The 12,426-nt window shown below is 35.9% G+C and overlaps 1 protein-coding gene across 1 annotated transcript in view; it reads left to right on the forward strand.

The window, feature by feature from the left end:
- Positions 1-3,482: 3,482 nt before the first annotated feature.
- The window catches only part of LOC106876981 (ribosome quality control complex subunit NEMF), a 119,600-nt gene continuing 110,656 nt past the window's right edge, over positions 3,483-12,426 (forward strand). The window contains exon 1 of the mRNA XM_052971973.1: positions 3,483-3,651. Within this exon, the coding sequence (XP_052827933.1) occupies positions 3,596-3,651 (56 nt within the window). The 5' untranslated portion in view covers positions 3,483-3,595. The remainder of the gene's footprint in view (positions 3,652-12,426) is intronic.

Below are 12,426 nucleotides of genomic sequence, written 5' to 3' on the forward strand. Positions count from 1 at the left end.
ATCATCACATTGTCTCTCTACTACCTCTGTCAAATGAATCACCAAAATTGGCCTTTCATTATTTATAATCTGTACCTGTTTGTTTGGTTACGAAATAAAATACACAAAACGTGTTTCTGAATTACGTGTATTTACTTTATATAGATATGAGTTGAAAACTTTCTTCTAGCATTCCACTTAATGTCTATGTTCCATGCTGGCATGGATTGGAGAGTTATTAAGGTAGAAATATGGTATCGTAGCTACTAACAGTTGAGGGTTGCGTAGTCTAGACGGCGTTTTTAGATTTCATTATTCTCTTTAACCCGGGCAAAGCCGAGTATTTCTGCTAGTTTTCTAATAAAGAAATAACATTCTTAAAAGTGTCACTCCTATATATCTCATTAAACCATACAATATGTATTATGAGTAGGAGAGAGAGTTTGTTGTAATGCATTCAAATTTTTTTTGATAATTTTTGCAATTTTAAAAAGATTGCTGACTGCATTATCTAAGATTTGTCTTATATTAAGCTGAACAGTAATTTACTATTCTTCAAACCAATTAAAGAGTTTCAAATACTACATAGTAGATAGACAAAAACAAAAAAAAAACCAATAGATTTATCAGTACTTTATTCCATTCTGTTTTTAGAGAAGGGAAAAAAATCGCAAAATAGCATAATTAGCTTTTTATCATGTAGTCTCAAAAGGAGGCAAATTGACAGAAATAGAAGCACTTACCTAAATGCTTACAACATTTAGCCATGTGTCTCTATTCAAATTCCGAATTTCATCTCTTAAGTATATTGTGGTTGATCCAGTTAGACATTTGCCCTCATCAAATTTATCTTCATTGTAATCATTTAGCACAGTGGTGCAAATGGACACTGAAGGATCGTGAAAATGGGTGGCTTGAGACAGTTAAACATTTTGAGACATTCAATTTTTTGCATGCTAACATCCTTTTTTTGTCATTGATCTCAAAAACCCACATCATTCCTACACGCTCATTTGCTAATCACACTTGTAGTACAGTAAGTGTGATTGGCCAATGGAAAATATGTTGGTATAATGGTTGATCGTGCATGTGCTGTCGCTATTCTATGCTTGCATGATTCACCACTCCACTATTGCAATCCACACATTTGCATTCTCTTGCCATCGTTATCCTCACTTGTGCATGTTCCCACATGACCTTGCCCTTTACCAGACAACCATTCTCATCCTGCATGGTTTCTTTCATGGCAATGTTTTCTGACAGAACTGTCTTCTCAACGATTATCAATTCACAGAGGTTTATCTACAGACAAAACAACACTCACATACACTTAGGTTTTCTTCCACAATTAATAGTGAGAGGTAAGTTTTATTGCTAATTAGTACATCCAAAAGCTGGCTACAATAATGCATTTATGCTCACCCATAGTATATGATAAATGTAAAATAAATATACACTGTAATTAAATTGGTTTGCTGAATTTTATCTTTTTTTACAATGCCTCCTAAGAAAAAAATTTTACAGTTGTACTGTGATAAAGCATGATGGAGAAGAGAAGCCACAGTGTTATTTTGTGCTCCAAGGTTTTAGTGTCTACTTCACTAAAGCCCAGCAAATTAATGAGGCACTTCGAAACAAAGTATCCCAGTTCAATAAATAGAGATGTCAACTTCTTCAGATGCAAAGCTGACAGATTGATGAAATTCAGACTTGATCACACAGGAATGTTTTTGCTGGACATTACAGCTGGTTTGAAAGCATTGTCGAGGTTTCAAGGAAAATAGCTGTTGCCAAAAGCCCCACAATATTGGCGAAGCCTTACTGCAAAGATATATCGAATGTGCTAGGAACTTTAGAAGCTGAAGCATGTCTCTCTCTCAAACAAGACTGTTAGCAAGTGAATAACTGAGCTGTCTGATAACATTCTGTCACAAGTGGTTTTGGAGATTTGCAATTCGTGTTTCAACTTTTTCGTGATCCAGCTTGATGAAATGACAGATGTTGCCAACTTAGCATCTATGTATGTTATGTACATAATCATTCTAGAATTCCTGTTTTGCAAAACCCTCAACACCAAAAACAACCACAAAGTTTTTGAGGCACATGATATCAACTGGAAGCATGTCATTGGCATGTACACTGATGGTGCTCTGGTGATCTTTGGTTGCTGTTCTGGTTTTTAGATTTTGGTGAAAGAAAAGTCCCCATGTGCTATTGGTATACACTGTACAATTCATCAACAAGCATTAATGGTGAAAACCATGCCTGATGAGTTAAAAAAATGTTCTGAATTACATGATTACAGTGATGAACTTCATCAAAGCAAATGCACTCAACTCCCGTGTGTAAAGAAAGTGATTCTGAATTTGAAAAGCTTGTTGCACTCACAAGTGAGATGGCTTCTGAGAGGAAAAACTATAAAGAGGGTCTTCCTTCTACAAAAAAAGAAAATCCACAATTTTTGACAAGATGCCAAGCCAGATTTGCATGCCAAATTCAATGTTCGTTTTCTGATCTACTTGGCATTTTTGGTGGACATATTTGGGTCAGTGAATGCCATCAATCTTTCACTGCAAGGGAAAAATATAACCATGCTTCATTCTCATGAAAAACTGCTTTCAAAAAGAAGCTTCAACTTTGGCATCCAAAGTTGGATAGAAATAACTTTGCATCATTTCCTCAACTACATATGTTTATTGATGAAAATGAGCTTCAAGTCGGTGATGATAACATTGAACTCATGAAGCAACATGTGTCAATACTTGGCAGAGAAATATTCTCTTTATTTTCCTGAAAAAATCCTTTCTACTACGGACACAAGGCCTGAAATTTGGTGGGGAGGTTTAGTGAAGTATACTGATCTCAGTATTTAACTGGTATTTATTTCATCCTGAAAGATGAAAGGCAGTCAACCTCAATGGAATTTGAACTCAGAATGTAAAGACAGATGAAATATTACTAAGCATTTTGTCCAGCGTGGTACTGGTTCTACCAGCTTGCCACCTTATATAAAGAAATAATATTAAGTATAACAGTTTGCTGGCAGACTTGTTAGCATGCTGACCAGAATACTTAGAGGCATTTCATGTGTCATTATGTACCGAGTACAAATTCTGCCAAGGCTGACTTTGCCTTTCATCCTTTCAGTAACAGTTGTGCAATGAGGCTCATGTAATCGACTTTCCCATCCCTACGAAATTCCTGGCCTTGGAACAAAATCTGAAACCAATATTTAGTTTAACATTTATAATCCTTTTTAAAAATAGTAGACCGAAATACTAAAAAAAAATTTCAATCTAATATTATATAGTTTTGGTTTATTACAATATTTATTTTGCAGACAGCTATCAAAAGGTTTCTAAAGAGAAATTCATTCAGTTTGATAAACTTGAGATATTTATAGCAAATATCGTAACAGAGTTACCCTTCGTGGCAGCAGCTGCAGAGCAGTGATTGGCTGCAGACTTTGTTGTTTTGACCAATTAAAATCTCATCTAGAATCAATGTGAGTTGTCTTTCATAACCGGTGTATTTCACCAGTTAGAAATTTACTTGGATTGTTTTGGTATTTTTAAAACAATTTATATAATAATAACAATATCATCCTAAATACAACATGAAGGGTCGATTTAGCACCATTGATGTAAATGTTGTTGTTAAAGACCTTCAAAAGTAAGTTTTTCTTGTTTATTAATTTCTGCTGGTGAATAGTGATTGATCAGTATTGACATCTGACGAGCACATCTGTTATTCTCTGTTGTAAATAAGAACAATATCACACATGATGAGATTAATTGTCCGATTAATTAATTACGGCAAAAATAATCGTAACTGAGTTACGATTATTTTTGCCGTAATTAATTAATCGGGCAGTTTTTCCTTAGAGTGCACCAGGAACACATCGAATGTGTCGATTTTCTGAACGGTTGATGTGATTTGATTGCTATTTCTAGCAAGCTTGATGACTCTTATAGACACACTCTGATTAGTATGGTGACAATTTCTGATATAATTCTATGTAATTTTGTTCATATTTCTGTATATTTTAGACATAGTTGTCGCAATTGGTCGCAACCACGAGGTTCTGTGCGGAACGTTGGGCAATTGTCTTCTATAAGCTCAAGTTGATCACTGTGTGAGGGTGATGTAATTACAGTATCGCTTTTTAGAGCAGTATAAAGGAGGCACACACACGTGTATGTGTGTGTATGCATATATATATGAATGTGTGTGTATACACACATACACCGTATTTACTCGTGTATAAGTCGCACACTAATTTAGTGTTAAACCTTGGTACAAATGTTTTCCTTTCATAGTTTTAGCTTTACTCTCGAGTATAAGTTACAGCCTAGTTTTTCAGTTAAAATCCGATATAAATACAGCGACTTGTATGACGTGCAGAGTTACAACACAATTTCAATGAAATGGGGAATGTATAAAAACATGGCTTTTTCATGAAATATCGAAACGAAAAAGAAATATTGTCGTACAACAGGAGCTACGATAGTTGTAAACATGGGAAGTCGCCAATCTGGCGGAATTCTGGTTTAGACACCCCATATAATCCCTCATAACTTATTTATTTTTGAAAACGGGAATTCATACAATTATAAAAAAAAAAAAAAATTCTGTGTAATTTAGGCGCAGGAGTGGCTGTGTGGTGAGTAGCTTGCTTACCAACCACATGGTTCTGGGTTCAGTCCCACTGCGTGGCAGTTTGGGCAAGTGTCTTCAAAGCCTTGTGAGTGGATTTGGTAGACGGAAATTGAAAGAAGCCCGTCGTATATATGTATATATATATATGTGTTTGTGTGTCTGTGTTCGCCCCCCCCCCCACACAACATCGTTTGACAACCGATGCTGGTGTGTTTAAGTCCCCGTAACTTAGCGGTTCGGCAAAAAGAGACCAATATTATAAGTACTAGGCTTACAAAGAATAAGTCCTGGGGTCGATTTGCTCGATTAAGGGCGGTGCTCCAGCATGGCCGCAGTCAAATGACTGAAACAAGTAAAAGAGTAAGGGTATTTAAGGGCGGATTTAGCTGTTATTTTTAGCACAACTCACGACCACTCGATACCTTCTTTGTTTCATTGTCCACTCTGATGTGTATTGATGCTTTTCAATATTTTTCATCTCATAAACACATTTAATAGAATGATGTGTCCAGGGGTTTTCAGATATTTCAGAAAATTTTTGCGAATTTCTGTTGTACACGGGAATTCATACCATTATGAAAAAAATTTCTATTTTAATTTTTCTTTAAGGCCTCCACCCCATAAATCCTTAATGTTCCACTCTTTTTTGAATTTTTAAAAAAATCAGAGTTTAAAATACGGACAGTATTTTTTGCTTAAATCCCAGCAATAGACGACTCTTGGGTGCATCATCATTCCATTAAATGTGCTTCGGCCACACGAATTTGAGCATGTAAAATAACAAGGCAGGTGCCATTGCACAAATCTATCAGAGGCTGAATTTTATTTCCAGTTGTCTTATGAAAAAATTGCCAGTTCAAAGGAAATGGAAGAGATGAAAGTAGAAGGATAAGTATCTGCATTAGAAGTATTCGAAGAGAGAATATCAGTAATACCATGTGAAGTTACCATTTTAAAACACAAATTAGTTGGAACCACACATATGAAAGGATATGAAAAGAACTGCAATGAACTCAGGAAGGTTCTGGATAAAATTTGCTTTGGAATCATTCATTTGAGAGAAGAAACTTTCCTCAATGTTGAAAGTTAGTTTAGACTGTTATTTTGCACAGACGAAAGATATGCCTAAGCTGTTAATAGTCATGCTAACAACCTTACAATGTCATAGCTTCAACAGGTAGGAGTTGTGGTGGTAAAATTAATGAGCAGCGATGTCTGCCCCGTCTGATCTTCCCTCATTGATGTAGAGGCAGTGAGTTTTCATGAGATTGATGAGTTGCACCTGTTGTTGCAGTTTTTGCTGGCTTTTTCCTGAGTTGAATATCACCAAATGTCCCTAGGTGAAGATGTATGTTTGGGTGTTGCCATTTTTGTGACTTTACTGGCCTGTTTTTGAGTCAAGGGTCACCAATGTTGCTGGTGAAGATGATCATCCTATTTCAGTAATGTTACTGGAGGGCTTGTCACTCAAGTTATGCTGGTCAATGAAGATACTTATCTATAAAGTTCAATCACTGCCTATGGGCATAGCTGAGTTCAATCCCAGGCAAGTCACTATGGTGAACCACAAGGCACCTGAAGAAGGCTGCAGCATACAACTGCTGAAACACAGTGAAAGCAACAATCAAGATGAGGATACCAGTCTGACAGTAAACAGTGTACGTAATATAAATTCATCATCTTTATTTAACATCTGCTGTCCATGCTGGCATGAATTAGACCATTTGACTGGAGCTCACGAGCTGGAGAGCTGCACCAGGTTCCAGTCTAATTTGGCATGGTTTCTAGAGCTGGATGCCCTTCCTAATGCCAAGGCGTATAATAGGTGCTGTTATGTGCCACTGGCATGGATGCCATTTACATGACACCAGCAACAAGTATAACTACAATTCATGAGTGCTATTTACATGGCACTAGCAATGACCACAACTACGATTCATGGGTGCCATTTACATGGCATCGGCAATGACCATGATGATTCATGGGTGCTATTTACATGGTACTGTCAATGAGCATGTTCACAGGTGCCATTTACATGGCTCTGCCAATGACCACAATTCCTGGGTGCCATTTATATGGCACTGTCAACTATGTTGCACAGGTTCCATTTACATGGTACCATCAATGACCACAACTGCGATTCACAGGTGCCATTTACATGACACCAGCAGTGACTATGAATATGATGCACGGGTGCCATTTACATGACACCGGCACTGCTGCAACTATGATTTCACTTGACCTGATGAGTCTTCTAATGCACACCATATTGGCAGAGGTCTCAGTCACTTGTCATAACCTCTGTGAGGCCTAACGTTCAAAGATCATGCTTCACCATCATTTTCATAATTTTTATGATCATTATTATTATTCAAGTTGCTATCATTATGAATATTATCATCATCATCATCATCTATTATTATTATTTATTATTATTATTAGTAGTATTATTTAGAATAAAAGTGGTATTCATCTTATTTCTATTTTTAGTATAATGATTATTAATGTTATTTATTTTTTTATAGTTTAAGAAAAATATAATGTCACTTAAGTTAGATGTTGCAGAATAAGAGAATTTTATTATGTGTCTTTTGAATATTTTATGGTATTATTAGGAGGAAAATGTTTCTTTAATGCTTGAAAGATTAAAGAAGGCAATTTAGTAGATACATGAATGCCAATGGGAGCTTTATACCATATAATTTTCCTATTGAATCATTTACTAGATTTGTAATTATTTTCATTTTTTATAATTGTACTTGGTTTCACTGTTATAATTTTTAAAAGATAATATATGTTGAATTTTATTGTCAAATTTATTAATATTAGCAATTATTGCTGTTATTATGGCAACAAATCTTTTATTGTATTATTGTTAATTTTATTCTCATCATCATTATTATTCCTACTATCATCAAGGTTCCTAGACACTTTGGAAGACGTCCATAGGGCTGTCATGAAGTGGATGGAACACTACAAGTGCATTGAAGTTAGTGGATTCCACTTTGAAGGAGATTAGAATTTAGTATTTCTATGAAGTAAATAAATGTCTCTCCTGAGAATGTTTGAAAACTTCAGAAATGGACCTTGTCTATATATTTGGCAATGACAAATGACTGAGACCTTCAGCAATATGCCATGCTTGAGTTGAAGACCCATGAAGTGAAATCGTAGTCGTGGCAGATACTGGTGTCACACAACTGGCACCTGTGCCGGCAGCATGTAAAAGCACCCATTACACTCTCAGAGTGGTTGGCATTAGGAAGGGCATCCAGCCATAGAAACCATGCCAAATCAGATTGGAGTCTGGTGCAGCCCCTCAGCTTACCAGTCCTGGTCAAACTATTCAACCCATGCCAGCATGGACAATGAATGTTAAATGATGATAATGATATATATATAGTGAAAGGCAGACCGTATGATGCCTGTGTGCAAACAGCTACGCTACATGGCAGTGAAACATGGGCTGTGACCGCTGAGAACATGTGTTGGCTTGAAAGAAATGAAGCTAGCATGCTTCACTATGTGTGCATGTACGACAAAGTATAAGCATCTTGAGAGAAAAGTTGGGCATAAGAGGCATCAGATGTAGTGTGCAAGAGAGATGATTGTGTTGGTATGGTCATGTGATGCATATGGACGAAGACAGCTGTGTAAAGATGTGCTGATCTCTTATTGTGGAGGGGACCTGTGAAAGGGGTACACCTAGGAAGACATGGGATGAGGTGGTGAAGCATGATCTTTGAATGTTAGGTCTTATGGAGGCAATGACTAGTGACTGAGACTTTTGGCGATATACTGTGCTTGAGAAGACCAGTCAAGCCAAGTGAAATCAAAGTTGTGGCTGATGCCGGTGGCATGTAAAAAGCACCTTTCAAATATTGGGCCTCACAGAAGGAAGGGCATCCAACTGTAGAAACCATGCCAAATCATACTGGTGTCTGTGCAGCTCCTCAGCTTGCCAGCCCTGGTCAAACTGTCCAACCCATGCCAGCATGGACAAGACAATGGACATTAAATGATGATGATGATATATATATATATATATATATATATATATATATGTGTATATACAGTGGGGGGAAATAAATATTCGTACGTGTCAAAATTCTTTATTTATTTAATTTCTAATGAATATAAATGGGCTATACCAATACTATATTTGCATACACATACATAAACTAAGAATAAGCAAAAGAAACTAATAAATTATAGTAACTAATGAATTTATATACAAATATAAATATTTATGGGTGAAAAAAGTATTCGTACAGAACATAAATAACTGATAATTCTGATTTAATACTTCGTATATAACCATTATTTTGTTCCACTTCAACCAACCTCTTCTTGTAGTTCTTAATCAATGACTCGCGTGTTTCTTTAGGAATTTTTTCCCATTATTCTTGACAAATTTTCTTCAAATCTGGAATGCACATTGGGGCTCTTGAATGAGTTTTAATTTTCAAATGACGCCACAAATTTTCAATGGGGTTGGCCATTCTAATAATTTTATATTGTGATTGACAATCCATTTTTGGTAGACTTCGCCGTGTGCTTAGGGTTGTTATCCTGTTGTAAAACCCACCCTTTACAAAGCTGGAGCTTTTCTACAGAGTCCCATAAATTGTTGTTCAAAATATTTTGGTACATCTCTGCATTCATTCTACCATCTATCACATGTAAATTGCCAGTGCCATTTGCAGAGAAACACCCCTACACAATGATGTTGCCACCTCCAAACTTTACAGTAGAAGATATAGTAGAAAATGGAATACAAAGGGTCTCTGATATTTTCCTGTAACTTTTACCTGCTTTCCACCGTTCAATAATTAAGTTTTTCACTGAATCTGTAAGTTCTTTACTTTTCGCCATTATTACGACACTACTTTATGTTGTCTCAGTGCTGAATGAAGAAGCTAGCATTTTGACATTTAAAAATGACCACTGACAAGATTATTGAAACAAACGAGAAAGTTCTAGTAAAAAAAAAATTATTTTAGCAATATTTTGTGGCATAGAAACTCATAAATTTATTCTGTACGAATACTTTTTTCACCCCTAAATATTTATAATTGTATATAAATTCATTAGTTACTATAATTTATTAGTTTCTTTTGCATATTCTTAGTTTATGCATGTGTATGCAAATATAGTATTGGTATATCCCATTTATGTTCATTAGAAATTATATAAATAAAGAATTTTGACACGTACGAATATCTATTTCCCCCCACTGTATATATCAAAGAAAATAAGATGATGAAGGAATAAATGATTATCTTATAGTTGTTTCTGCTATAAGATGCAGTGGATTCATATATGCATAAATGTTATTCTTTTTATTCTTGCTATTCTGTTAAACTGCACTTCATATTCAAGGCTCTGATGAAGCTATAAGGTGTTATTCAAGCACTCAGTTAAGTTCCACACTAGGTTATTAGTCTTGCAATGCTTAAGTGAAATATATATATATATATATATATATATATAGATTATCACAACTGTCTGATGAGTGAGTAACAGTTTGCGAAGATTTTTTTCAGCTTTAATAAAATAGCATATATGTGTGTGTGTATTTGTGTGCATTTATAATTGTATATATTTTTATATATATGTGCAAGTGCATGTGTGGCTGTGTGATAAGAAGCTTGCTTCCCAACCTAATGGTTCTGGGTTCAGGCCCATCTCGTGGCACCTGAGGCAAATGTCTTCTACTATACCCTTGGGTCGACCAAAGCCTTGTGAGTGGATTTTGTAGAAAGAAGTTTGTCGTGTGTGTGTATATATATGTGTGTGTGTGTGACTTTGTGTTTGTTCCCACTACTGCTTGACAACTGATGTTGGTGTTTTTATTGGTAACTTAGTGGTTTGCAGAAAGTAATCAATAGAATAAGTACCAGGCTTAAAAAGAAAAAAATAATTACTGGTGTCGATTCATTTGACTTAAAATTCTTCAAGGTGGTGCCCCAGCATGACAGCAGTCTAATGACAGAAACAAATAAAAAATATGATAAGTATCCAACAAGAACAATATTACTTTATGAAATATTTTTGGCAAGGCTCCTCCAAAACAGCTTTGTGACTAAAAAAATTGGTCAATGGTATGTCAGAATTAATATTTTTGATTGTAAATGCAATCAACTGGGATAGTCTTCACTCTTACAATTAGCCAACCATTATTTATTCTCTGCAGAAAATGAACTTCAAGAGAAAACTGTAAAAGAGAGCAGTATCTATCATTCATCTTTTCTGCTAGAATTTCTGTTGTCCATTCCCTCATTACCACAGAATAGAACTGTTGAATGCAAGCTTTACAAAGTACCACTTCAATTCTATCAATTATAATCATAGAACAATTTGATAAACTGTTATGCATACTAATAATGATATTCACAAATGGCAAGTTTCACAATCTATATGTTATTTATTTAAAAATGAAAAAGCTTTTAAAGCCTAAAGTATATTTGGGCAGGCAGCAAAATAATGGTTGATGGTCAAAATTATTTTAATCAGAAAGGAACTGATCTTCTACCTCACTGTCTATTGAACAACATGCTATTAAAATTGTGTCAGGCCTCACAATCACTGATGTATTTTCTCCTGGAAATCTTAGATTCATAATATTGCAAAACTACATTCCAAAGATGAATTTTCCTCTTCAGAGGAAATATTTCATCCCTTCCCAGCCACATGGTTTTGGGTTCAGTCCCACTGTGTGACACCTTGAATGTCTCAGGCCAACCAAAGCTTGTGAGTGAATTTGGTAGATGGAAACTGAAAGAAGACCATCATATATATATATATTTCATTTTTGTATTTGATTTGCAAGATTCCTTATGTGAGTTCGTGTGTTGAAGCATATTCTGTTGTGTCTGGGGAGAGTCATTCTCTTTTAGTGCCTTATAATTTAACACACTCATCGGTAAAATTTCCACTTATTTCTTTTTTATTTTTCTAAAATTTTCCTTGTGTCTTGCAACCCAGACACAACAGTATATATATATATATATATATATATATATATATATATATACTTATACAGGGTGCATGGGTAAATTGTTGCCATTTTATATTTTTAATTTTGCACATGCACATTATTTGTTTTTAATTTTGTCAACTACACAATATAGTAGTTGAACACCATCTGTGAGAAAAACAGCACTATGACGCAATTCACTCTGCCAGAGATTTGGAAACGACATGCTGTACTGCTTGGCATTTGCACTGGAAGCTCCATTATGAACATTTCAGAGTGATAAAAATCAAACATCCAGTCAACATCATAGTGTTTGGAGTGACCACTAGTGATGGCGACATTATACCTTCATTTATCTTCCCACACAGCCTCAGACTCAACATGGAAGCCTACATCAAGTGCCTGGAGGGGGTAGTGCTGTCGTGGGCCAAGAGGGTGGCTGCTGGAAGACCCTGTGTCTGGCAACAGGATTCTGCACCATGCCACATAAGCAGGAGAACCCAGTCATGACTGTCAGACAATTTCTGTGACCATATCACCCATAACATCTGGTCACCTAACTCCCCAGACTGCAATCCCTTGATTATTACGTGTGGTGCTTCCTTTCTTTCGAGCTTACACATGTCTTTAGCAGTCACGGCCCATGTTTCACTGCTGTGTAGCATGGCAGTTTGCTCACACACATCATACAGTCTATCTTTCATGCTGAGCGAGAGGCCCTTTGTCACCAGTAGGGGTAGGGACTTTCTGAACTTTGCCCAGGCTATTCTTATACTAGTGCCAACACTCTCTGAGCATCCCCCCCCCCC

The sequence above is a fragment of the Octopus bimaculoides genome, chromosome 11, assembly GCF_001194135.2.
Source record: "Octopus bimaculoides isolate UCB-OBI-ISO-001 chromosome 11, ASM119413v2, whole genome shotgun sequence".
Classification (NCBI taxonomy): Eukaryota; Metazoa; Mollusca; class Cephalopoda; order Octopoda; family Octopodidae; genus Octopus; species Octopus bimaculoides.